General features: G+C 51.3%; 1 protein-coding gene across 1 annotated transcript in view; it reads right to left on the reverse strand.

Moving 5' to 3' along the window:
* The window catches only part of abr (ABR activator of RhoGEF and GTPase), a 134,541-nt gene that overhangs the window by 55,906 nt on the left and 50,664 nt on the right, over positions 1-27,971 (reverse strand). The window contains exons 6-7 of the mRNA XM_072470152.1: positions 8,719-8,771; positions 3,069-3,209 (exon numbers count right to left, since the gene is read on the reverse strand). Coding sequence (XP_072326253.1) covers positions 3,069-3,209; positions 8,719-8,771 — 194 coding nt within the window. The remainder of the gene's footprint in view (positions 1-3,068; positions 3,210-8,718; positions 8,772-27,971) is intronic.

Here is a 27,971-nt window from a genome sequence, read left to right on the forward strand (position 1 = left end):
ACACGGGGCGGGGTCTGGGGGTTATTACTGACACGGGGTGGGGTCTGGGGGTAATTACTGACACGGGGCGGGGTCTGGGGGTAATTACTGACACGGGGCGGGGTCTGGGGGAATTACTGACACGGGGCGGGGTCTGGGGGTAATTACTGACACAGGGCAGGGTCTGGGGGTAATTACTGACACGGGGCGGGGTCTGGGGGTAATTATTGACACGGGGCGGGGTCTGGGGGTAATTACTGACACGGGGCGGGGTTTGGGGGTAATTACTGACACGGGGCGGGGTCTGGGGGTAATTATTGACACGGGGTGGGGTCTGGGGGTAATTACTGACACGGGGCGGGGTTTGGGGGTAATTACTGACACGGGGCGGGGTCTGGGGGTAATTACTGACACGGGGCGGGGTCTGGGGGTAATTACTGACACGGGGCGGGGTTTGGGGGTAATTACTGACACGGGGCGGGGTCTGGGGGTAATTACTGACACGGGGCGGGGTCTGGGGGTAATTACTGACACGGGGCGAGGTCTGGGGGTAAGTACTGACACGGGGCGGGGTCTGGGGGTAATTACTGACACGGGGCGAGGTCTGGGGGTAATTACTGACACGGGGCGGGGTCTGGGGTAATTACTGACACTGGGTGTATTCTCGGGGTTATTACTGACACGGGGTGAGGTCTGGGGGTAATTACTGACATGGGGTGGGGTCTGGGGGTAATTACTGACACTGGGTGTAGTCTCGGGGTTATTACTGACACGGGGTGGGGTCTGGGGGTAATTACTGACATGGGGTGGGGTCTGGGGGTAATTACTGACACTGGGTGTAGTCTCGGAGTTATTACTGACATGGGGTGGGATCTGGGGGTAATTACTGACACTGGGTGTAGTCTCGGGGTTATTACTGACACGGGGTGGGGTCTGGGGGTAATTACTGGCATGGGGTGGGGTCTGGGGGTAATTACTGGCATGGGGTGGAGTCTGGCGGTAATTACTGGCACGGGGTGAAGTCTGGGGGTAATTACTGACACGGGGTGGGGTCTGGGGGTAATTACTGACACGGGGCGGGGTCTGGGGGTAATTACTGACATGGGGATGGGGTCTGGGGGTTATTACTGACATGGGGATGGGGTCTGGGGGTAATTACTGACACGGGGTGGAGTCTGGGGGTAATTACTGAATTGGGGCGGGGTCTGGGGGTAATTACTGACACGGGGATGGGGTCTGGGGGTAATTACTGACACAGGGATGGGGTCTGGGGGTAATTACTGACACGGGGCGGGGTCTGGGGGTAATTACTGACACGGGGATGGGGTCTGGGGGTAATTACTGACACGGGGATGGGGTCTGGGGGTAATTACTGACACGGGGCGGGGTCTGGGGGTAATTACTGACACGGGGCGGGGTCTGGGGGTAATTACTGACATGGGGATGGGGTCTGGGGGTAATTACTGACATGGGGATGGGGTCTGGGGGTAATTACTGACACGGGGTGGAGTCTGGGGGTAATTACTGACACGGGGTGGAGTCTGGGGGTAATTACTGACACGGGGTGGAGTCTGGGGGTAATTACTGACACGGGGCGGGGTCTGGGGGTAATTACTGACACGGGGTGGGGTCTGGGGGTAATTACTGACACGGGATGGGGTCTGGGGGTAATTACTGACACGGGGTGGGATCTGGGGGTAATTACTGACATGGGGATGGAGTCTGGGGGTAATTACTGACACGGGGATGGGGTCTGGGGGTAATTACTGACATGGGGATGGGGTCTGGGGGTAATTACTGACACGGGGATGGGGTCTGGGGGTAATTACTGACACGGGGCGGGGTCTGGGGGTTATTACTGACACGGGGCGGGGTCTGGGGGTAATTACTGACACGGGGCGGGATCTGGGGGTAATTACTGACACGGGGCGGGATCTGGGGGTAATTACTGACACGGGATGGGGTCTGGGGGTAATTACTGACACGGGGCGGGGTCTGGGGGTAATTACTGACACGGGGTGGAGTCTGGGGGTAATTACTGAATTGGGGCGGGGTCTGGGGGTTATTACTCACATGGGGATGGGGTCTGGGGGTAATTACTGACACGGGATGGGGTCTGGGGGTAATTACTGACACGGGGCGGGGTCTGGGGGTTATTACTGACACGGGGTGGGGTCTGGGGGTAATTACTGACACGGGGCGGGGTCTGGGGGTAATTACTGACACGGTGATGGGGTCTGGGGGTAATTACTGACACGGGGTGGGGTTTGGGGGTAATGACTGACACGGGGTGGAGTCTGGGGGTAATTACTGACACGGGGATGGGGTCTGGGGGTAATTACTGACACGGGGCGGGGTCTGGGGGTAATTACTGACACGGGGTGGAGTCTGGGGGTAATTACTGAATTGGGGCGGGGTCTGGGGGTTATTACTGACATGGGGATGGGGTCTGGGGGTAATTACTGACACGGGGCGGGGTCTGGGGGTAATTACTGACACGGGGTGGGGTCTGGGGGTAATTACTGACACGGGGTGGAGTCTGGGGGTAATTACTGACACGGGATGGGGTGTGGGGGTAATTACTGACACGGGGTGGAGTCTGGGGGTAATTACTGACACGGGGTGGAGTCTGGGGGTAATTACTGACACGGGGTGGAGTCTGGGGGTAATTACTGACACGGGGTGGAGTCTGGGGGTAATTACTGACATGGGGATGGGGTCTGGGGGTAATTACTGACACGGGGTGGAGTCTGGGGGTAATTACTGACACGGGGCGGGGTCTGGGGGTAATTACTGACACGGGGCGGGGTCTGGGGGTAATTACTGACACGGGGCGGGGTCTGGGGGTAATTACTGACACGGGGTGGAGTCTGGGGGTAATTACTGACATGGGGATGGGGTCTGGGGGGAGATACCACACGGCGGGGGGGTTGTTATCGCACTGGGGGGGGGGGGGATCACACAGGGGGGTGCTGGGTGGGTTGGTTATTGACAGAACCCCCCCTGTCGCCCGGTGCTGCCCCGGGACCCGGCTGCTGCCTCAGGTCAGGGACCACACACCAATTGTTGCCCCGTCCACAATAACTCACCTCCCCCTTTGCCAGCCACACCTGCGTCCGCCGCTCAGAGATTTCCTCATTGATGCTGGACAGGAAATTCTGGGAGATTCGGAGTGCGTCCTGCAGTAAGGGATAGTCAGGATGCTCTGTGGGGGTGTGTTTCAGAAGGTCCTACAAACACACACACAAACTCTGTTAAATTAAGACACACACGTCATAATATGGCCTCATGGATTTACACGAGAACACGCTTAAACTCTCAATCAGCAACTCGCACCTCAGCGGAAACAGATTGTGGATAAGTTCCCACCACAGAGACTAAGGAACAAAACTCAAGATCACACTCCCCACGTGTACTGCAGGAGTGCTGCACTGTCAGAGGGTCAGTACGGAGGGAGTGCCGCACTGTCAGAGGGTCAGTACTGAGGGATTGCCGCACTGTCAGAGGGTCAGTACTGAGGGAGTGCCGCACTGTCAGAGGGTCAGTACTGAGGGAATGCTGCACTGTCAGAGGGTCAGTATTGAGGGAGCGCTGCACTGTCAGAGGGTCAGTACTGAGGGAGTGCCGCACTGTCAGAGGGTCAGTACTGAGGGAGTGCCGCACTGTCAGAGGGTCAGTACTGAGGGAGTGCCGCACTGTCAGAGGGTCAGTACTGAGGGAGTGCCGCACTGTCAGAGGGTCAGTACTGAGGGAATGCTGCACTGTCAGAGGGTCAGTACTGAGGGAGCGCTGCACTGTCAGAGGGTCAGTACTGAGGGAGTGCCGCACTGTCAGAGGGTCAGTACTGAGGGAGTGCCGCACTGTCAGAGGGTCAGTACTGAGGGAGTGCCGCACTGTCAGAAGGTCAGTACTGAGGGAGTGCTGCACTGTCAGAGGGTCAGTACTGAGCGAGTGCTGCACTGTCAGAGGGTCAGTACTGAGCGAGTGCTGCACTGTCAGAGGGTCAGTACTGAGCGAGTGCTGCACTGTCAGAGGGTCAGTACTGAGGGAGTGGTGCACTGTCAGAGGGTCAGTACTGAGGGAGCGCCGCACTGTCAGAGGGTCAGTACTGAGGGAGTGCCGCACTGTCAGAGGGTCAGTACTGAGGGAGTGCCGCACTGTCAGAGGGTCAGGACTGAGGGAGTGCCGCACTGTCAGAGGGTCAGGACTGAGGGAGTACTGCCCTGTCAGAGGGTCAGTACTGAGCGAGTGCTGCACTGTCAGAGGGTCAGTACTGAGGGAGTGCTGCACTGTCAGAGGGTCAGTACTGAGGGAGTGCTGTACTGTCAGAGGGTCAGTACTGAGAGTGTGCCGCACTGTCGGAGGGTCAGTACTGAGGGAGTGCCGCACTGTCAGAGGGTCAGTACTGAGGGAGTGCCGCACTGTCAGAGAGTCAGTACTGAGGGAGTGCTGCACTGTCAGAGGGTCAGTACTGAGGGAAAGCTGCACTGTCAGAGGGTCAGTACTGAGGGAGTGCTACACTGTCAGAGGGTCAGTACTGAGGGAGTGCCGCACTGTCAGAGGGTCAGTACTGAGAGTGTGCCGCACTGTCGGAGGGTCAGTACTGAGGGAAAGCCGCACTGTCAGAGGGTCAGTACTGAGGGAGTGCCGCACTGTCAGAGAGTCAGTACTGAGGGAGTGCTGCACTGTCAGAGGGTCAGTACTGAGGGAAAGCTGCACTGTCAGAGGGTCAGTACTGAGGGAGTGCTGCACTGTCAGAGGGTCAGTACTGAGGGAGTACCGCACTGTCAGAGGGTCAGTACTGAGGGAGTACCGCACTGTCAGAGGGTCAGTACTGAGGGAGTACCGCACTGTCAGAGGGTCAGTACTGAGGGAGTACCGCACTGTCAGAGGGTCAGTACTGAGGGAGTGCCGCACTGTCAGAGATTCAGTACTGAAGGAGTGCTGCACTGTCAGAGGGTCAGTACAGAGGGAGTGGTGCACTGTCAGAGGGTCAGTACTGAGGGAGCGCCGCACTGTCAGAGGGTCAGTACTGAGGGAGTGCCGCACTGTCAGAGGGTCAGTACTGAGGGAGTGCCGCACTGTCAGAGGGTCAGGGCTGAGGGAGTGCCGCACTGTCAGAGGGTCAGGACTGAGGGAGTACTGCCCTGTCAGAGGGTCAGTACTGAGCGAGTGCTGCACTGTCAGAGGGTCAGTACTGAGGGAGTGCTGCACTGTCAGAGGGTCAGTACTGAGGGAGTGCTGTACTGTCAGAGGGTCAGTACTGAGAGTGTGCCGCACTGTCGGAGGGTCAGTACTGAGGGAGTGCCGCACTGTCAGAGGGTCAGTACTGAGGGAGTGCCGCACTGTCAGAGAGTCAGTACTGAGGGAGTGCTGCACTGTCAGAGGGTCAGTACTGAGGGAAAGCTGCACTGTCAGAGGGTCAGTACTGAGGGAGTGCTACACTGTCAGAGGGTCAGTACTGAGGGAGTGCCGCACTGTCAGAGGGTCAGTACTGAGAGTGTGCCGCACTGTCGGAGGGTCAGTACTGAGGGAAAGCCGCACTGTCAGAGGGTCAGTACTGAGGGAGTGCCGCACTGTCAGAGAGTCAGTACTGAGGGAGTGCTGCACTGTCAGAGGGTCAGTACTGAGGGAAAGCTGCACTGTCAGAGGGTCAGTACTGAGGGAGTGCTGCACTGTCAGAGGGTCAGTACTGAGGGAGTACCGCACTGTCAGAGGGTCAGTACTGAGGGAGTACCGCACTGTCAGAGGGTCAGTACTGAGGGAGTACCGCACTGTCAGAGGGTCAGTACTGAGGGAGTACCGCACTGTCAGAGGGTCAGTACTGAGGGAGTGCCGCACTGTCAGAGATTCAGTACTGAAGGAGTGCTGCACTGTCAGAGGGTCAGTACTGAGGGAGTGCTGCACTGTCAGAGGGTCAGTACTGAGGGAAAGCTGCACTGTCAAAGGGTCAGTACTGAGGGAGTGCTGCACTGTCAGAGGATCAGTACTGAGGGAGTGCTGCACTGTCAGAGGGTCAGTACTGAGGGAGTGCCGCACTGTCAGAGGGTCAGTACTGAGGGAGTGCTGCACTGTCAGAGGGTCAGTACTGAGGGAGTGCTGCACTGTCAGAGGGTCAGTACTGAGGGAGTGCTGCACTGTCAGAGGGTCAGTACTGAGGGAGTGCCGCACTATCAGAGGGTCAGTACTGAGGGAGCGCTGCACTGTCAGAGGGTCAGTACTGAGGGAGTGCCGCAATGTCAGAGAGTCAGTACTGAGGGAGTGCCGCACTGTCAGAGGGTCAGTACTGAGAGAGTGCTGCACTGTCAGAGGGTCAGTACTGAAGGAGCACCGCACTGTCAGAGTGTCAGTACTGAGGGAAAGCAGTACAGTCGGTGGTGCTGTCTTTCCGATGAGGCATTAATGAAGTTCCCCTCTGTCCTTTCTGATAATATTATTCAAGAAAAGCAGGGGCTGTTTTCTCCAATATGGGCCAATATTTATCCCAGAACCGGCAGGACTGAGGGGGATTGGTGAAGGTGGGATGGGTGACTCGAGATTCTCTAGAAAGCAGGAGCGAGGAAGGGAAACCGTTGCTGAAACCCCTTCTTCTCATGTCCGGTTAACGTTGGGTTTCCACATTGCGACTCAATCTTCCCTCTTCCTCAATCTTCCCTCATCCACCCACACTTTCTTTGAGGGTATAACTGTAGAGTTGATGAGGGGGAGCCGGTGGATGTGGTTGATTTGGACTTTCAGAAGACTTTTGACAAAGTCCCACAGAAGAGATTAGTGTGTAAAATCAAAGTGCATGGGATTGGGGGAAGTGTATTGAGATGGATAGAAAACTGGTTGGCAGACAGGAAACAAAGAGTAGGAATTAACGGGTCTTTTTCCAAATGGCAGGCAGTGACTAGTGGGGTACGACAGGGATCGGTGCTGGGACCCCAGCTATTCACAATATATATTCATGATTTAAATGAGGGAACAAAATGTCATATCTTCAAATTTGGAGATGACACCAGGTTGTGTGGGAGGGTGAGCTGTGAGGAGGATGCAGAGATGCTTCAGTGTAATTTGGACAAGTTGAGTGAGTGGGCAAATGAATGGCAGATGCGGTATAATTTGGATAAATGCGAGGTTATCAACTTTGGTAGCAAAAACGAGAAGTCAGACTATTATCTGAATGGCCATAAATTAGGAGAGGGAAATGTGCACCGAGACCTGGGTGTCCTCGTACACCAGTCACTGAAGGTAAGCGCTCAGGTGCAACAGGCAGTAAAGAAGGCAAATGGTATGTTGGCCTTCATTGCGAGAGGTTTCGAGTATAGAAGCAGGGATGTGTTGCTGCAATTGTACAGGGCCTTGGTGAGACCACACCTGGAGTATTGTGAGCAGTTTCTGTCTCCTTCTCTGAGGAAGGATGTTCTTGCTCTCGAGGGAGTGCAGCGAAGGTTTACCAGACTGATTCCTGCGATGGCGGGACTGACGTACGAGGAGAGACTGAGTTGGTTAGGATTGTATTTGCTGAGTTAAGAATGAGGGGGGATCTCATAGAAACCTATAAAACTCTAACAGGACTGGACAGGGTTGATGCAGGAAGGATGTTCCCGATGGTGGGGTGTCCAGAACCAGGGGTCACAGTCCGAGGCTACGGGGTAAACCATTTAGGACAGAGATGAGGAGAAATTTCTTCACCCAGAGAGTGGTCGGCCTGTGGAATTCGTTACCACAGGAAGTAGTTGAGACCAAAACATTGTGGGCTGGTTTCTCCGATTCTGGGCTATGTCCCCACGCCAGCCTGGGAACGGTGGTGAATTACATAGAACATAGAGAATACAGCACAGATCAGGCCCTTCGGCCCACGACGTTGTGCCGAACCTTTGTCCTAGATTAATCATAGATTATCATTGAATTTACAGTGCAGAAGGAGGAGCACCCTTGGAAAGAGCACCCTACCCAAAGTCAACACCTCCACCCAACACCAAGGGCAATTTTGGACACTAACGGCAATTAATCATGGCCAATCCACCTAACCGTTACACCCGAAGCAATGGCGTAAAACAGCCACGATCCTCCGTGTAGCTGGGGGCTAGCGCCGGCTCTAGCTGCCGATGCAGCCAAGAGAATTGCCGAGTCTGTGGCCGCGTACGCGCATGGCGGCTGCCTGCAGTGACTACACCGTACTACATGGCGGAGGCCACTCGTGGTCCCGGCCCGCAAATTAGTGCCCCCCCCCCCCCCCCCTTGGCCGGCTCGCGCACCCCGGACTGCCCCCCCCCCCCCCCGACACAGTGCCCCCAGCCCTGATAAAGTTCCCCCCGCCCGTGGATCGCCCTCCCCCAACTGTAGGCAGCGCTGGACTGAGCCCGCAGCCTCACGCTGCCTTCCCGACGGATGGGATAGACTCGGCCGGTCTGGGGCAGAGCATCTGGGGGCGGGTCTCAAGCAAAGTCCTGAGGCCATTGATACGTGGCGTTCACTCCGAGTCGGCCGCTTTGGAGAGGGCGGACCATCGCGAGAGCAGCGCCAACCCGATTTGGTCGGGGACTGGGATTCTCCGGCCGATCGCCGAATCGATTTCGGCGGGGGAGAATCCAGTCTGTATGTTTGAAGAAGCAGTTAGATATCGCACTTAGGGCAAAGGGGATCAAAGGATATGGGGGGAAGCGGGATTAGGCTATTGAGTTGGATGAATGAATGGCGGAGCAGGTTCGAAGGGCCTCCTCCTGGGTGCAACAGCAAACCGTCAATACTCACATGGAGAACCAAAGTGCTTCTAGTTACTCGATCAATCGGTTTGTACAGTAGAGCTGAAATAGACACACCAGAATGAGCAAAAATCTTTCAAAATTACCGAAACACAATCAAATCACAGAGTTACTCTGTATCTAACCCCGTGCTGTTCCTGTCCTGGGAGTGTTTGATGGGGACAGTGTAGAGGGAGCTTTACTCTGTATCTAACCCCGTGCTGTACCTGTCCTGGGAGTGTTTGATGGGGACAGTGTAGAGGGAGCTTTACTCTGTATCTAACCCCGTGCTGTACCTGTCCTGGGAGTGTTTGATGGGGACAGTGTAGAGGGAGCTTTACTCTGTATCTAACCCCGTGCTGTACCTGTCCTGGGAGTGTTTGATGGGGACAGTGTAGAGGGAGCTTTACTCTGTATCTAACCCCGTGCTGTACCTGTCCTGGGAGTGTTTGATGGGGACAGTGTAGAGGGAGCTTTACTCTGTATCTAACCCCCTGCTGTACCTGTCCTGGGAGTGTTTGATGGGGACAGTGTAGAGCGAGCTTTACTCTGTATCTAACCCCGTGCTGTACCTGTCCTGGGAGTGTTTGATGGGGACAGTGTCGAGGGAGCTTTACTCTGTATCTAACCCCGTGCTGTACCTGTCCTGGGAGTGTTTGATGGGGACAGTGTAGAGGGAGCTTTACTCTGTATCTAACCCCGTGCTGTACCTGTCCTGGGAGTGTTTGATGGGGACAGTGTAGAGGGAACTTTACTCTGTATCTAACCCCGTGCTGTACCTGTCCTGGGAGTGTTTGATGGGGACAGTGTAGAGGGAGCTTTACTCTGTATCTAACTCCGTGCTGGACCTGTGCGGAGTGTTTGATGTGGACAGTGTAGAGGGAGCTTTACTCTGTATCTAACCCCGTGCTGTACCTGTCCTGGGAGTGTTTGATGGGGACAGTGAGAGTGAGCTTTACTCTGTATCTAACCCCGTGCTGTACCTGTCCTGGGAGTGTTTGATGGGGACAGTGTAGAGGGAGCTTTCCACTGTATCTAACCCCGTGCTGTACCTGTCCTGGGAGTGTTTGATGGGGACAGTGAGAGGGAGCTTTACTCTGTATCTCACTCCGTACTGTACCTGTCCTGGGAGTGTTTGATGGGGACAGTGTAGAGGGAGCTTTACTCTGTATCTAACCCCGTGCTGTACCTGTCCTGGGAGTGTTTGATGGGGACAGTGAGAGGGAGCTTTACTCTGTATCTAACCCCGTGCTGTACCTGTCCTGGGAGTGTTTGATGGGGACAGTGTAGAGGGAGCTTTACTCTGTATCTAACCCCGTGCTGTACCTGTCCTGGGAGTGTTTGATGGGGACAGTGTAGAGGGAGCTTTACTCTGTATCTAACTCCGTGCTGGACCTGTGCTGGGAGTGTTTGATGTGGACAGTGAAGAGGGAGCTTTACTCTGTATCTAACCCCGTGCTGTACCTGTCCTGGGAGTGTTTGATGGGGACAGTGAGAGTGAGCTTTACTCTGTATCTAACCCCGTACTGTACCTGTCCTGGGAGTGTTTGATGGCGACAGTGTAGAGGGAGCTTTACACTGTATCTAACCCCGTGCTGTACCTGTCCTGGGAGTGTTTGATGGGGACAGTGAGAGGGAGCTTTACTCTGTATCTCACCCCGTACTGTACCTGTCCTGGGAGTGTTTGATGGGGACAGTGTAGAGGGAGCTTTACTCTGTATCTAACCCCGTGCTGTACCTGTCCTGGGAGTGTTTGATGGGGACAGTGAGAGGGAGCTTTACTCTGTATCTAACCCCGTGCTGTACCTGTCCTGGGAGTGTTTGATGGGGACAGTGTAGAGGGAGCTTTACTCTGTATCTAACCCCGTGCTGTACCTGTCCTGGGAGTGTTTGATGGGGACAGTGAGAGGGAGCTTTACTCTGTATCTAACCCCGTGCTGTACCTGTCCTGGGAGTGTTTGATGTGGACAGTGTAGAGGGAACTTTACTCTGTATCTAACCCCGTGCTGTACCTGTCCTGGGAGTGTTTGATGGGGACAGTGTCGAGGGAGCTTTACTCTGTATCTAATCCTGTGCAGTACCTGTCCTGGGAGTGTTTGATGGGGACAGTGTCGAGGGAGCTTTACTCTGTATCTAACCCCCGTGCTGTACCTGTCCTGGGAGTGTTTGATGGGGACAGTGTAGAGGGTGCTTTACTCTGTATCTAACCCCGTGCTGTACCTGTCCTGGGAGTGTTTGATGTGGACAGTATAGAGGGAGCTTTACTCTGTATCTAACCCCGTGCTGTACCTGTCCTGGGAGTGTTTGATGGGGACAGTGTAGAGGGAGCTTTACTCTGTATCTAACCCCGTGCTGTCCCTGTCCTGGGAGTGTTTGATGGGGACAGTGTGAGGGAGCTTTACTCTGTATCTCACCCCGTGCTGTACCTGTCCTGGGAGTGTTTGATGGGGACAGTGTAGAGGGAACTTTACTCTGTATCTAACCCCGTGCTGGACCTGTGCTGGGAGTGTTTGATGTGGACAGTGTAGAGGGAGCTTTACTCTGTATCTAACTCCGTGCTGTACCTGTCCTGGGAGTGTTTGATGGGGACAGTGAGAGGCAGTTTTACTCTGTATCTAACCCCATGCTGTACCAGTCCTGGGAGTGTTTGATGTGTACAGTGTAGAGGGAGCTTTACACTGTATCTAACCCCGTGCTGTCCCTGTCCTGGGAGTGTTTGATGGGGACAGTGAGAGGGAGCTTTACTCTGTATCTCACCCCGTGCTGTACCTGTCCTGGGAGTGTTTGATGGGGACAGTGTAGAGGGAGCTTTACTCTGTATCTAACCCAGTGCTGTACCTGTCCTGGGAGTGTTTGATGGGGACAGTGAGAGGGAGCTTTACTCTGTATCTAACCCCGTGCTGTACCTGTCCTGGGAGTGTTTGATGTGGACAGTGTAGAGGGAACTTTACTCTGTATCTAACCCCGTGCTGTACCTGTCCTGGGAGTGTTTGATGGGGACAGTGTCGAGGGAGCTTTACTCTGTATCTAATCCTGTGCAGTACCTGTCCTGGGAGTGTTTGATGGGGACAGTGTCGAGGGAGCTTTACTCTGTATCTAACCCCGTGCTGTACCTGTCCTGGGAGTGTTTGATGTGGACAGTGTAGAGGGAGCTTTACTCTGTATCTAACCCCGTGCTGTACCTGCCCTGGGAGTGTTTGATGGGGACAGTGTAGAGGGAGCTTTACTCTGTATCTAACCCCCGTGCTGTACCTGTCCTGGGAGTGTTTGATGGGGACAGTGTAGAGGGTGCTTTACTCTGTATCTAACCCCGTGCTGTACCTGTCCAGGGAGTGTTTGATGTGGACAGTATAGAGGGAGCTTTACTCTGTATCTAACCCCGTGCTGTACCTGTCCTGGGAGGGTTTGATGGGGACAGTGTAGAGGGAGATTTACTCTGTATCTAACCCCGTGCTGTACCTGTCCTGGGAGTGTTTGATGGGGACAGTGTAGAGGGAGCTTTACTCTGTATCTAACCCCCGTGCTGTACCTGTCCTGGGAGTGTTTGATGTGGACAGTATAGAGGGAGCTTTACTCTGTATCTAACCCCGTGCTGTTCCTGTCCTGGGAGTGTTTGATGGGGACAGTGTAGAGGGTGCTTTACTCTGTATCTAACCCCGAGCTGTACCTGTCCTGGGAGTGTTTGATGGGGACAGTGTAGAGGGAGCTTTACTCTGTATCTAACCCCGTGCTGTACCTGTCCTGGGAGTTTTTGATGGGGACAGTGTAGAGGGAGCTTTACTCTGTATCTAACCCCGTGCTGTACCTGTACTGGGAGTGTTTGATGTGAATAGTGTAGAGGGAGCTTTACTCTGTATCTAACCCCGTGCTGGACCTGTCCTGGGAGTGTTTGATGGGGACAGTGTAGAGGGAGCTTTACTCTGTATCTAACCCCATGCTGTACCTGTCTTGGGAGTGTTTGATGGGGACAGTATAGAGGGAGCTTTACTCTGTATCTAACCCCGTGCTGTACCTGTCCTGGGAGTGTTTGATGGGGACAGTGTAGAGGGTGCTTTACTCTGTATCTAACCCCGTGCTGTACCTGTCCTGGGAGTGTTTGATGGGGACAGTGAGAGTGAGCTTTACTCTGTATCTAACCCCGTGCTGTACCTGTCCTGGGAGTGTTTGATGCGGACAGTGTAGAGGGAGCTTTACACTGTATCTAACCCCGTGCTGTCCCTGTCCTGGGAGTGTTTGATGGGGACAGTGAGAGGGAGCTTTACTCTGTATCTCACCCCGTACTGTACCTGTCCTGGGAGTGTTTGATGGGGACAGTGTAGAGGGAGCTTTACTCTGTATCTAACCCCGTGCTGTACCTGTCCTGGGAGTGTTTGATGGGGACAGTGAGAGGGAGCTTTACTCTGTATCTAACCCCGTGCTGTACCTGTCCTGGGAGTGTTTGATGTGGACAGTGTAGAGGGAACTTTACTCTGTATCTAACCCCGTGCTGTACCTGTCCTGGGAGTGTTTGATGGGGACAGTGTCGAGGGAGCTTTACTCTGTATCTAATCCTGTGCAGTACCTGTCCTGGGAGTGTTTGATGGGGACAGTGTCGAGGGAGCTTTACTCTGTATCTAACCCCCGTGCTGTACCTGTCCTGGGAGTGTTTGATGGGGACAGTGTAGAGGGTGCTTTACTCTGTATCTAACCCCGTGCTGTACCTGTCCTGGGAGTGTTTGATGTGGACAGTATAGAGGGAGCTTTACTCTGTATCTAACCCCGTGCTGTACCTGTCCTGGGAGTGTTTGATGGGGGCAGTGTAGAGGGAGCTTTACTCTGTATCTAACCACGTGCTGTCCCTGTCCTGGGAGTGTTTGATGGGGACAGTGTGAGGGAGCTTTACTCTGTATCTCACCCCTTGCTGTACCTGTCCTGGGAGTGTTTGATGGGGACAGTGTAGAGGGAACTTTACTCTGTATCTAACCCCGTGCTGGACCTGTGCTGGGAGTGTTTGATGTGGACAGTGTAGAGGGAGCTTTACTCTGTATCTAACCCCGTGCTGTACCTGTCCTGGGAGTGTTTGATGGGGACAGTGAGAGGCAGTTTTACTCTGTATCTAACCCCATGCTGTACCTGTCCTGGGAGTGTTTGATGTGGACAGTGTAGAGGGAGCTTTAAACTGTATCTAACCCCGTGCTGTCCCTGTCCTGGGAGTGTTTGATGGGGACAGTGAGAGGGAGCTTTACTCTGTATCTCACCCCGTGCTGTACCTGTCCTGGGAGTGTTTGATGGGGACAGTGTAGAGGGAGCTTTACTCTGTATCTAACCCCGTGCTGTACCTGTCCTGGGAGTGTTTGATGGGGACAGTGAGAGGGAGCTTTACTCTGTATCTAACCCCGTGCTGTACCTGTCCTGGGAGTGTTTGATGTGGACAGTGTAGAGGGAACTTTACTCTGTATCTAACCCCGTGCTGTACCTGTCCTGGGAGTGTTTGATGGGGACAGTGTCGAGGGAGCTTTACTCTGTATCTAATCCTGTGCAGTACCTGTCCTGGGAGTGTTTGATGGGGACAGTGTCGAGGGAGCTTTACTCTGTATCTAACCCCGTGCTGTACCTGTCCTGGGAGTGTTTGATGTGGACAGTGTAGAGGGAGCTTTACTCTGTATCGAACCCCGTGCTGTACCTGCCCTGGGAGGGTTTGATGGGGACAGTGTAGAGGGAGATTTACTCTGTATCTAACCCCGTGCTGTACCTGTCCTGGGAGTGTTTGATGGGGACAGTGTAGAGGGAGCTTTACTCTGTATCTAACCCCCGTGCTGTACCTGTCCTGGGAGTGTTTGATGTGGACAGTATAGAGGGAGCTTTACTCTGTATCTAACCCCGTGCTGTACCTGTCCTGGGAGTGTTTGATGGGGACAGTGTAGAGGGTGCTTTACTCTGTATCTAACCCCGAGCTGTACCTGTCCTGGGAGTGTTTGATGGGGACAGTGTAGAGGGAGCTTTACTCTGTATCTAACCCCGTGCTGTACCTGTCCTGGGAGTGTTTGATGGGGACAGTGTAGAGGGAGCTTTACTCTGTATCTAACCCCGTGCTGTACCTGTCCTGGGAGTGTTTGATGTGAATAGTGAAGAGGGAGCTTTACTCTGTATCTAACCCCATGCTGGACCTGTCCTGGGAGTGTTTGATGGGGACAGTGTAGAGGGAGCTTTACTCTGTATCTAACCCCATGCTGTACCTGTCTTGGGAGTGTTTGATGGGGACAGTATAGAGGGAGCTTTACTCTGTATCTAACCCCGTGCTGTACCTGTCCTGGGAGTGTTTGATGGGGACAGTGTAGAGGGTGCTTTACTCTGTATCTAACCCCGTGCTGTACCTGTCCTGGGAGTGTTTGATGGGGACAGTGTAGAGGGAGCTTTACTCTGTATCTAACCCCGTGCTGTACCTGTCCTGGGAGTGTTTGATGGGGACAGTGTAGAGGGAGCTTTACTCTGTATCTAACCCCGTGCTGTACCTGTCCTGGGAGTGTTTGATGGGGACAGTGTAGAGGGAGCTTTACTCTGTATCTAACCCCTTGCTGTACCTGTCCTGGGAGTGTTTGATGGGGACAGCGTAGAGGGAGCTTTACCCTGTATCTAACCCCGTGCTGTACCTGTCCTGGGAGTGTTTGATGGGGACAGTGTAGAGGGAGCTTTACTCTGTATCTAACCCCGTGCTGTACCTGTCCTGGGAGTGATTGATGGGGACAGTGTAGAGGGAGCTTTACTCTGTATCTAACCCCGTGCTGTACCTGTCCTGGGAGAGTTTGATGGGGACAGTGTAGAGGGAGCTTTACTGTGTATCTAACCCCTTGCTGTACCTGTCCTGGGAGTGTTTGATGGGGACAGTGTAGAGGGAGCTTTACTCTGTATCTAACCCCGTGCTGTACCTGTCCTGGGAGTGTTTGATGGGGGCAGTGTAGAGGGAGCTTTACTCTGTATCTAACCCCGTGCTGTCCCTGTCCTGGGAGTGTTTGATGGGGACAGTGTAGAGGGAGCTTTACTCTGTATCTAACCCCGTGCTGTACCTGTCCTGGGAGTGTTTGATGGGGACAGTGTAGAGGGAGCTTTACTCTGTATCTAACCCCGTGCTGTACCTGTCCTGGGAGTGTTTGATGGGGACAGTGTAGAGGGAGCTTTACTCTGTATCTAACCCCGTGCTGTACCTGTCCTGGGAGTGTTTGATGGGGACAGTGTAGAGGGAGCTTTACTCTGTATCTAACCCCGTGCTGTACCTGTCCTGGGAGTGTTTGATGTGGACAGTGTAGAGGGAGCTTTACTCTGTATCTAACCCTGTGCTGTACCTGTCCTGGGAGTGTTTGATGTGGACAGTGTAGAGGGAGCTTTACTCTGTATCTAACCCCGTGCTGTACCTGTCCTGGGAGTGTTTGATGTGGACAGTGTAGAGGGAGCTTTACTCTGTATCTAACCCCGTGCTGTACCTGTCCTGGGAGTGTTTGATGGGGACAGGGAAGAGGGAGCTTTACCCTGTATCTAACCCCGTGCTGTACCTGTCCTGGGAGTGTTTGATGGGGACAGTGTAGAGGGAGCTTTACTCTGTTTCTAACCCCGTGCTGTACCTGTCCTGGGAGTGTTTGATGGGGACAGTGTAGAGGGAGCTTTACTCTGTTTCTAACCCCGTGCTGTACCTGTCCTGGGAGTGTTTGATGTGGACAGTGTAGAGGGAGCTTTACTCTGTATCTAACCCCGTGCTGTACCTGTCCTGGGAGTGTTTGATGTGGACAGTGTAGAGGGAGCTTTACTCTGTATCGAACCCCGTGCTGTACCTGTCCTGGGAGTGTTTGATGGGGACAGTGTAGAGGGAGCTTTACTGACTATTATGGCATTTTGATCATGACCGATGATCCTGTTCATTAATCATTTGATTGATTGAAGTGTTTCAATGTAGTTTCACACTGTTGTCTGTGCAGATTCTCTGATTGGGACCATTGGCGAGTTTGTTTGAAATGGGAGGTTTGCTGAGATCTGGGGCGGGATTCTCCCCTACCAGGCGGGGTGGGGGCGTCCCGGCGGGACGGAGCGGCGTGACCCACTCCAGCGGAATCCTCCCCACTTTCAGGGGCTAGGTTGGCGCCGGAGTGGTTTGCGCCACGCTGGCCGGTGGGGAAGGGGCTTGGCACCCCGCCAACTGGCGCCGAAGGGCCCCCGCCGGCCGGGGCGAGTTGGCGCATGCGCGGGAGCGGCACCGTGTGCTGGCGTAATCCCAGCGCATGCGCAGGGGGGGGTCATCTCCCAGTCGGCAATCGCGGAGGACCGCAGCGGCCGACGCGGAAGAATAGAGTCCCCCACGGCACAGGCCCGCCCGCGGATCGGTGGCCCCGATCGCGGGCCAGGCCACTGTGGGGGCACCCCCCGGGGCAGATCCCACCCCCGGCGATTCTCCGACCCGGCAGGGGGGGTCGGAGAATCCCGCCCCTGGAATCTGCTGGTTACTGAACAACAGCGGCAGATTGGCGGAGATTGGCATTCTCACACGTGAGAAGATTCACACAAGCTCACCTCGTCTATCAACAATACAGGAGGCTGCCTGTCTGCTGCATGTCTGATGAAGAAACGTTGAGGGAGCTCGGGCTTTTCTCACTGCAGCGAAGAAGGCAGAGAGGTGACTTGATAGAGGTGCACAAGGTGATGAGAGGCATGGATAGAGTGGATAGCCAGAGACTTTTCCCCAGGACGGAAATGTCTGTCACGAGGGGACATAATTTTAAGGTGATTGGAGGAAGGTAAAGGGGAGATGTCAGAGGTTCTTTACACAGAGAGTGGTGGGTGTGTGGAATGCACTGCCATCGGAGGTGGTGGAGTCAGAGTCATCAGGGACATTTAAGCGACTCTTAGACAGACACATGGACAGCGGTAAATTGAAGGGGTGTAAGTTAGGTTGCTCTTAGATTAGGATAAATGGTCGGCACCACATTGTGGGCTGAAGGGCCTGTACTGTGCTGTACTGTTCCATGTTCTATATACACAGATCTTGCTCATTACACACAGAGATCCTGCCCGTTACACACACACAGATCCCGCACATTACATAGATACATAGACGATAGGAGCAGGAGGCGGCCTTTTGGCCCTTCGAGCCTGCTCCGCCATTCATCACCATCATGGCTGATCATCCAACTCAATAGCCTAATCCTGCTTTCTCCCCATAGCCTTTGATCCCATTCTCCCCAAGTGCGATATCCAGCCGCCCCTTGAATATATTCAAAGTTTTAGCATCAACTACTTCCTGTGGTAATGAATTCCACAGGCTCACCACTCTTTTGGTGAAGAAATGTCTCCTTATCTCTGTCCGAAATGGTTTGCCCTGAATCCTCAGACTGTGACCCCTGGTTCTGGACACACCCATCATTGGGAACATCTTCCCTGCATCTACCCTGTCCAGTCCTGTTAGAATTTTATAATCTCTATGAAATCCCCCCTTATTCTTCTGAACTCCAGCGAGAACAATCCCAACCTCGTCAATCTCTCCTCATATGACAGTCCTGCCATCCCTGGAATCGATCTGGTAAACCTTCGCTGCTCTCCCTCGAGAGCAAGAACATCCTTCCTCAGAGAAGGAGACCAAAACTGCACACAATACTCCAAGTGTGGCCTCACCAAGGCCCTGTACAACTGCAGCAACACATCCCTGCTTCTATACTCGAAACCTCTCGCAATGAAGGCCAACATACCATTAGCCTTCTTTACCGCCTGCTGCACCTGCATGCTGACCTTCAGTGACTGGTGCACAAGGACACCCAGGTCCCGCTGCACATGTGATGAATATCACGTTCACCGCAGAATTCGGTTTAAAATAAGGCATCAATACAAACAGCATTTTAATTCAATGTGGAATAAAACCACTTCGCTAAAGGTCAGGTAGAGGTTACCACCTGATGGGAGAAACTCGAAGCTGGTTTCAAAGGCTCGTTAATACAAACAAATACAAGATAATAAAGGCTCTTCTTTGACAGACCATAAATTTCTTTGAGATTACTCCCTGCACCTATAAATATTCAAAACATAAGGACAGGGAATTCTCCAGATAAATAGATACACAAATCTTTCCCTAACTATACCTCTTGACACTTAGAATAACACCCTCACAAAAAGTGTCTGTTTTGGTATCTAAAGAACATGACAACACTGAAAAAAGACAGGCCTCGATACGAGTCCCCCTTGCCAATATATCTTAGGACGCCTGACATTTACACAGACCCTACGACCATTAAAAGATGTATTAATGATAATACATCCAATTAGCCATTTGGCTATAGGTAATTAACCATCAATAAGTGCCAGGATAACAGAGGCTGTCCTTGACCGATAAGGGATTTTAATGTATATTAAGAGGCATTTTAGCAGAAAGTTCTCTCTCCCCTTTGGGAGTGTGAGTCAGTTCTGTTCTTAAAAGCTTGCCTCGTCAGACAAAACCTCAGGTTTTGTAAGTATGTTTTTGTTTAACTTCTTAGAAATGTATTAAGAAATTGATAGGAGATACTTTAAGATTTTCCATGTTTCAGATATCTCATTCTATTAAGAGACGTTAGTGTGTTAGCAGATAACATAGGACTGTTAACAATTTTATATTATTAACAGATAACTAAAGACTGTTAATCGATTTATATTTTAACTCTGCAATTCTGTAAGTATCTATTGGGAGTATTTTTACAATAAAAATACTTTGATTAAAATTATACTGTGTAAGAAGTACTCCCAAAGTCTAAACTCCTAGACATTCATTTAGGAAGTCTTAAATGACTAAGGACCCACGACGATAGAGGTAACGATTTAGTTATGAGTGATGTACCTGAACTTTCCCCATAAAAAGTAACTGAGATCCTGTTTAACTGTCTGAGACCAGGAAAAGCTTTCTCCCTTCGGGAGATCTATTCTGAGTCTCAGAGATTTCCCTCTTTTGGGGGTTAACTTAGAGCATAGGTTATTAATAAAGTATTATCAGGTCCGGAATAACCTAAATCCATCACACACACTCCCCTCTCTCAATTTACAACCATTCAGGTAGTAATCTGCCTCCTGTTTTTGCTTCCAAAATGAATAACCTCACACTTATCCAAATTATACTGCATCTGCCATTGGTTTGCCCACTCGCCCAACCTGTCCAGATCTTGCTGTAGAATCTCTGCATCCTCGTCACAATTCACCCTCCCACCTAACATGGTATCATCTGCAAACTTTGAGATGTTGCATTTTGTTCCCTCATCCAAATCATTAATATATATTGTGAATAGCTGGGGTCCCAGCACCGATCCCTGTGAATAGCTGGGGTCCCAGCACCCACTAGTTACTACCTGCCAATTTGCAAAGGACCCATTATTCCTCTCTGCCAACCAGTTTTCTATCCACCTCAGTACATTTCCCCCAATCCCATGAGCTTTAATTTTGCACAATAATCTCTTAAGCGGGACTTTGTCAAACACCTTCTAAAAGTCCAAATATACCACATCGACTGGCTCCCCCTTGTCAACTGTACTGGTTACATCTTCAAAGAATTCCAACAGATTTGTCAAGCATGATTTTCCCTTCATAAATCCATGCTGACTCTGACTGATCCTGCCACTGCTTTCTAAATGTTCCGCTATAAAGTCCTTGATAATGGATTCAAGCATTTTCCCCACTGCCGATGTTAGGCTTACTGGTCTATAATTCCCTGCTTTCTCTCTATTTCCCTTTTTGAATATCGGAGTGACGTGAGCTACCCTCCAATCTGCAGGGACAGTTCCAGAATCTATAGAATCCCGGAAGATGACCACCAATGCATCCACTATTTCCAGATCCACCTCCTTAAGCTCCCTGGGATGCAGATTCTCAGGCCCTGGGGATTTATCAGCCTTCAATCCCATCAATTTTCCCAGCACCATTTCTCTACTAATGATGATCTCCCTCAGTTTTTCCCTCTCACTAAACCTTTTATTCTCCAACATTTCTGGGATCTGATTTGTGTCCTCATTTGTGAAGACAGAACCAAAGTATGTATTTAATTGCTCAGCCATTTCGTTGGCCCTTATTTTACATTCCCCTGTTTCTGTCTGTAGTGGGCCTACATTTCTCTTTACCAATCGCTTTCTCTTCACATAGCTGTAGAAACTCTTAGTGTCAGTCTTTAACTTCCCTCCAAGCTTCCTTTCGTACTGTACTTTCCCCTTCTTAATCAATTCCTTCATCCTTCTTTGCTGAATTCTAAACTGCTCCCAATCCTCAGACCTGTTATGTTTCTTGACCAATCTGTATGCATCTTCCTTGTGTCGGATACTATTTCTAATTTCCTTTGTAACCATGGATTGGCCCTCTTACCCCCTTTGCTTTTGTGCCAGACAGGAATGAGCAGTGGCTGCAGTTCCTCCATGCGTTCCTTGAATGTTTGCCATTGTCTATCCACTGTCATCCCTTTAAGTAACGCTCCCCAATCTCACAAGGCCAACTCATGCCTCATATCTTCATAGTTCCCTTTATTAAGATTCAGCACACCAGTCTTCGCCTATTATACACAAAGATCCCACACATTACACACAGGGATCCCGCACATTACACACAGGGATCCCACACATTACACACAGGGATCCCACACATTACACACAGGGATCCCACACATTATACACAGGGATCCCGCACATTACACACAGGGATCCCGCACATTACACACAGGGATCCCGCACATTACACACAGGGATCCCGCACATTACACACAGGGATCCCGCACATTACACACAGGGATCCCGCACATTACACACAGGGATCCCGCACATTACACACAGGGATCCCGCACATTACACACAGGGATCCCGCACATTACACACAGGGATCCCGCACATTACACACAGGGATCCCGCACATTACACACAGGGATCCCGCACATTACACACAGGGATCCCGCACATTACACACAAAGATCCCGCTCATTACACACAGAGATCCTGCACATTACACACACAGATCCCGCTCATTACACACAGATCCCACCCATTACAGAGATCCTATTTATTACACACAGATATCTCGCCCATTACACACAAAGATCCTGCCCATTACACACAGAGATCCTGCCCATTACACACAGGGATCCCGCTCATTACACACCGAGATCTTGCCCATTATACACAGGCATCCTACTCATTACACACCGAGATCTTGCCCATTACACACAGAGATCCCGCATATTACACACAGATGTCCCGCCCATTACACACACACAGATCCTGCCCATTACTCACAGATCCTGTCCGTTACACATAGAACCTGCCCATGACACACAGATAATTACCATTACAGAGAGATCCAACCCATTACACACAGTGATGCTGCATATTACACACAGATTTGCACTGAGTGCTGAATTTGGTGCTTTTTGAGTGCGATAGTGAGAGTTTGGTGACCGAGGGAGTATAAGGCTTCATTTTTATCTAAAGTTTAGTCTTTCTTTTATTTAGTTAATTAACTTAAAAGTTGCTGTTTGGTTTAGAAGGAGGTGAATTTTCAATCAGCTTTAAACAGGCTTCTACTTGTAGGCACTTGCAGCTGGAGCTTGTTAATTAGTTAATTGGATTAGGCCAGTTTTCAGAGGCTAGATTCACAGTATAAAAGTGATCCCCGACAGTGCAGACTTTGTTTGCACTGAGTGCTGAATTTGGTGCTTTTTGAGTGCGATAGTGAGAGTTTGGTGACCGAGGGAGTGCTGAATTTGGTGCTTTTTGAGTGCGATAGTGAGAGTTTGGTGACCGAGGGAGTGCTGAATTTGGTGCTTTTTGAGTGCGATAGTGAGAGTTTGGTGACCGAGGGAGTTAGGTGAGGAGGGAGTAAGGTGCTCCTTTCATTTTGTTTCCGACATTTCCGCAAAGAGTGCGAAGAGAGCCAGGAGTTTACAGGAAGTGTAGCTGACTGGGAGCAGAGTCGGAGGGCGGAGATCTAGTTAGTCCACACAGCAGCTATATTCTGTAAGGTAAGAGGGGATGGAGGCTAGGCCAGTTACATGCTCCTCCTGTAGGATGTGGGTGGTGAGGGATACCACCGGTGTCCCCACTGACTATACCTGCGGGAAGTGCACCCAACTTCAGCTCCTCAAAGACCGTGTTAGGGAACTGGAGCTGAAGCTGGATGAACTTCGGATCATCCGGGAGGCAGAGGGGGTGATTGAGAAGAGTTACAGGGGGGTAACCATACCCAAGGTACAGGACAAGAATAGCTGGGTTACAGTCAGGGGGAAAAAAACAAACAGGCAGATAGTGCAGGGATCCCTCGTGGCCGTTCCCCTTCATAACAAGTATACCGTTTTGGATGCTGTTGGGGGGGATGACCTACCGGGGGAAGGCCCTAGCGGTCAGGTCTCTGGCACGGAGTCTGGCTCTGGGGCTCAGAAGGGAAGGGGGGAGAATAGAAAAGCAATAGTTGTAGGAGATTCAATGGTTAGGGGAATAGATAGGAGATTCTGTGGTCGCGAGCGAGACTCCCGGAAGGTATGTTGCCTCCCGGGTGCCAGGGCCAGGGATGTCTCGGATCGTGTCTTCAGGATCCTTAATGGGGAGGGTGAGCAGCCAGAAGTCGTGGTGCACATTGGTACCAACGACATAGGTAGGAAAAGGGGTGTGGAGGTAATAAACAAGTTTAGGGAGTTAGGCTGGAAGTTGAAAGCCAGGACAGACAGAGTTGTCATCTCTGGTTTGTTGCCGGTGCCACGTGATAGCGAGGCTAGGAATAGGGAGAGAGTGCAGTTGAACACGTGGCTGCAGGAATGGTGTAGGAGGGAGGGCTTCAGGTATTTGGATAATTGGAGCGCATTCTGGGGAAGGTGGGACCTGTACAAGCAGGACGGGTTGCATCTGAACCAGAGGGGCACCAATATCCTGGGAGGGAGGTTTGCTAGTACTCTTCTGGATGGTTTAAACTAATTTGGCCAGGGAATGGGAACCGGATTTGTAGTCCAGTAACTAAGGTAGCCGATATTCAGGACGCCAAAGCATGTAATGAGGCAGTGGGGAAGGGAACACTGACAAAGGAGAGTATTTGCAGGCACGGAGATGGGTTGAAGTGTGTATACTTCAACGCAAGAAGCATCAGGAATAAGGTGGGTGAACTTAAGGCATGGATCGGTACTTGGGACTACGATGTGGTGGCCATCACGGAAACTTGGATAGAAGAGGGGCAGAAATGGTTGTTGGAGGTCCCTGGTTATAGATGATTCAATAAGATTAGGGAGGGTGGTAAAAGAGGTGGGGGGGGGGTGGCATTATTAATTAGAGATAGTATAACAGCTGCAGAAAGGCAGTTCGAGGAGTATCACCCTATTGAGGTAGTATGGGTTGAAGTCAGAAATAGGAAAGGAGCAGTCACCTTCTTAGGAGTTTTCTATAGGCCCCCCAATAGGAACAGAGATGTGGAGGAACAGATTGGGAAACAGATTTTGGAAAGGTGCAGAAGTCATAGGGTAGTAGTCATGGGCGACTTTAACTTCCCAAATATTGAGTGGAAACTCTTTAGATCAAATAGTTTGGATGGGGTGGTGTTTGTGCAGTGTGTCCAGGAAGCTTTTCTAACACAGTATGTAGATTGTCCGACCAGAGGAGGGGCAATATTGGATTGAGTACTGGGTAATGAACCAGGGCAAGTGATAGATTTGTTAGTGGGGGAGCATTTTGGAGATAGTGACCACAATTCTGTGACTTTCACTTTAGTAATGGAGAGGGATAGGTACGTGCAACAGGGCAAGGTTTACAATTGGGGGAAGGGTAAATACGATGTTGTCAGACAAGAATTGAAGTGCATAAGTTGGGAACATAGGCTGGCAGGGAAGGACACAAGTGAAATGTGGAACTTGTTCAAGGAACAGGTGCTACGTGTCCTTGATATGTATGTCCCTGTCAGGCAGGGAAGAGATGGTCGAGTGAGGGAACCATGGTTGACAAGAGAGGTTGAATGTCTTGTTAAGAGGAAAAAGGTGACTTATGTAAGGTTGAGGAAACAAGGTTCAGACAGGGCATTGGAGGGATACAAGATAGCCAGGAGGGAACTGAAGAAAGGGATTAGGAGAGTTAAGAGAGGGCATGAACAATCTCTGGCGGGTAGGATCAAGGAAAACCCCAAGGCCTTTTACACATATGTGAGAAATATGAGAATGACTAGAGCGAGGGTAGGTCCGATCAAGGACAGTAGCGGGAGATAGTGTGTTGAGTCTGAAGAGATAGGAGAGGTCTTGAATGAGTACTTTTCTTCTGTATTTACAAATGAGAGGGGCGATATTGTTGGAGAGGACAGTGTGAAACAGATTGGTAAGCTCGAGGAAATACTTGTTAGGAAGGAAGATGTGTTGGGCATTTTGAAAAACTTGAGGATAGACAAGTCCCCCGGGCCTGACGGGATATATCCAAGGATTCTATGGGAAGCAAGAGATGAAATTGCAGAGCCGTTGGCAATTATCTTTTCATCCTCACTGTCAACAGGGGTGGTACCAGGGGATTGGAGAGTGGCGAATGTCGTGTCCCTGTTCAAAAAAGGAACTAGGGATAACCCTGGGAATTACAGGCCAGTTAGTCTTACTTCGGTGGTAGGCAAAGTAATGGAAAGGGTACTGAAGGATAGGATTTCTGAGCATCTGGAAAGACACTGCTTGATTAGGGATAGTCAGCACGGATTTGTGAGGGGTAGGTCTTGCCTTACAAATCTTATTGAATTCTTTGAGGAAGTGACCAAGCATATGGATGAAGGTAAAGCAGTGGATGTAGTGTACATGTATTTTAGTAAGGCATTTGATAAAGTTCCCCATGGTAGGCTTATGCAGAAAGTAAGGAGGCATGGGATAGTGGGAAATTTGGCCAGTTGGATAACAAACTGGCTAACCGATAGAAGTCAGAGAGTGGTGGTGGATGGCAAATATTCAGCCTGGATCCCAGTTACCAGTGGCGTACCGCAGGGATCAGTTCTGGGTCCTCTGCTGTTTGTGATTTTCATTAATGACTTGGATGAGGGAGTTGAAGGGTGGGTCAGTAAATTTGCAGATGATACAAAGATTGGTGCAGTTGTGGATAGTAAGGAGAGCTGTTGTCGGCTGCAAAGAGACATAGATAGGATGCAGAGCTGGGCTGAGAAGTGGCAGATGGAGTTTAACCCTGAAAAGTGTGAGGTTGTCCATTTTGGAAGGACAAATATGAATGCGGAATACAGGGTTAACGGTAGAGTTCTTGGCAATGTGGAGGAGCAGAGAGATCTTGGGGTCTATGTTCATACATCTTTGAAAGTTGCCACTCAAGTGGATAGAGCTGTGAAGAAGGCCTATGGTGTGCTCGCGTTCATTAACAGAGGGATTGAATTTAAGAGCCGTGAGGTGATGATGCAGCTGTACAAAACTTTGGTAAGGCCACATTTGGAGTACTGTGTACAGTTCTGGTCGCCTCATTTTAGGAAGGATGTGGAAGCTCTGGAAAGGGTGCAAAGAAGATTTACCAGGATGTTGCCTGGAATGGAGAGTAGGTCTTACGAGGAAAGGTTGAGGGTGCTAGGCCTTTTCTCATTAGAGCGGAGAAGGATGAGGGGCGACTTGATAGAGGTTTATAAGATGATCAGGGGAATAGATAGAGTAGACAGTCAGAGACTTTTTCCCCGGGTGGAACACACCATTACAAGGGGACATAAATTTAAGGTGAAAGGTGGAAGATATAGGAGGGATATCAGAGGTAGGTTCTTTACCCAGAGAGTAGTGGGGGCATGGAATGCACTGCCTGTGGAAGTAGTTGAGTCGGAAACATTAGGGACCTTCAAGCAGCTATTGGATAGGTACATGGATTACGGTAAAATGATATAGTGTAGATTTATTTGTTCTTAAAGGGCAGCACGGTAGCATTGTGGATAGCACAATTGCTTCACGGCTCCATGGTCCCAGGTTCGATTCCGGCTTGGGTCGTTGTCTGTGCGGGGTCTGCACGTCCTCCCCGTGTCTGCGTGGGTTTCCTCCGGGTGCTCCGGTTTCCTCCCACAGTCCAAAGATGTGCGGGTTAGGTGAATTGGCCAATGATAAATTGCCCTTAATGTCCAAATTGCCCTTGGTGTTGGGTGGAGGTGTTGAGTTTGGGTAGGGTGCTCTTTCCAAGAGCCGGTGCAGACTCAAAGGGCCGAATGGCCTCCTTCTGCACTGTAAATTCAATGATAATCTATGATTAATCTAGGACAAAGGTTCGGCACAACATCGTGGGCCGAAGGGCCTGTTCTGTGCTGTATTTTCTATGTTCTATGTCCCGCCCATTACACACACACAGATCCTGCCCATTACTCACAGATCCTGTCCGTTACACATAGAACCTGCCCATGACACACAGATAATTACCATTACAGAGAGATCCAGCCCATTACACACAGTGATGCTGCATATTACACACAGAGATCCCGCCCATTACAAACAGATATCCCTCACATTACACACATGGTCCCGAACATTACACAGGATCCATTGTATCAGATCCTGTCCGTTACACACAGAGATCCCACCCATTACACACAACCCTGCCCATTACGCTCACATCCTACCCATTACACAGAGATCCTGCCCATTACACACAAATGTGCCGCACATAATTCACAGAGACCTCGCACAATGCACAGTGATGCCGCACATTACACACCGATATCCTGCCCGTTACACAGAGATCCTGCCCGTTACACACAGCGATTCCGCCTGTTACACACCAAGATCCTGCTCATTACAGAGATCCCGCCCATTGCACACAGAGATCCCGCCCATTACACAGAGATCACGCCCATTACACAGAGATCCCGCCCATTACACAGATCCCGCCCATTACACAGAGATCCCGCCCATTACACAGAGATCCCGCCCATTACACAGAGATCCCGCCCATTACACAGATCCCGCCCATTACACAGAGATCCCGCCCATTACACAGAGATCCCGCCCATTACACAGAGATCCCACCCATTACACAGATCCCGCCCATTACACAGAGGTCCCGCCCATTACACGCAGAGATTTCACCCATTACACACACAGGGATCCTGACCATTATACACAGAGATCCTACCCATTACACAGAGATCCCGCTCATTACACAGAGATCCCGCTCATTACACAGAGATCCCGCACATTACACAGAGATCCCGCACATTACACAGAGATCCCGCACATTACACAGAGATCCCGCACATTACACAGAGATCCCGCACATTACACAGAGATCCCGCACATTACACAGAGATCCCGCACATTACACAGAGATCCCGCACATTACA

The sequence above is a fragment of the Scyliorhinus torazame genome, chromosome 12, assembly GCF_047496885.1.
Source record: "Scyliorhinus torazame isolate Kashiwa2021f chromosome 12, sScyTor2.1, whole genome shotgun sequence".
In the NCBI taxonomy this organism is placed as follows: Eukaryota; Metazoa; Chordata; class Chondrichthyes; order Carcharhiniformes; family Scyliorhinidae; genus Scyliorhinus; species Scyliorhinus torazame.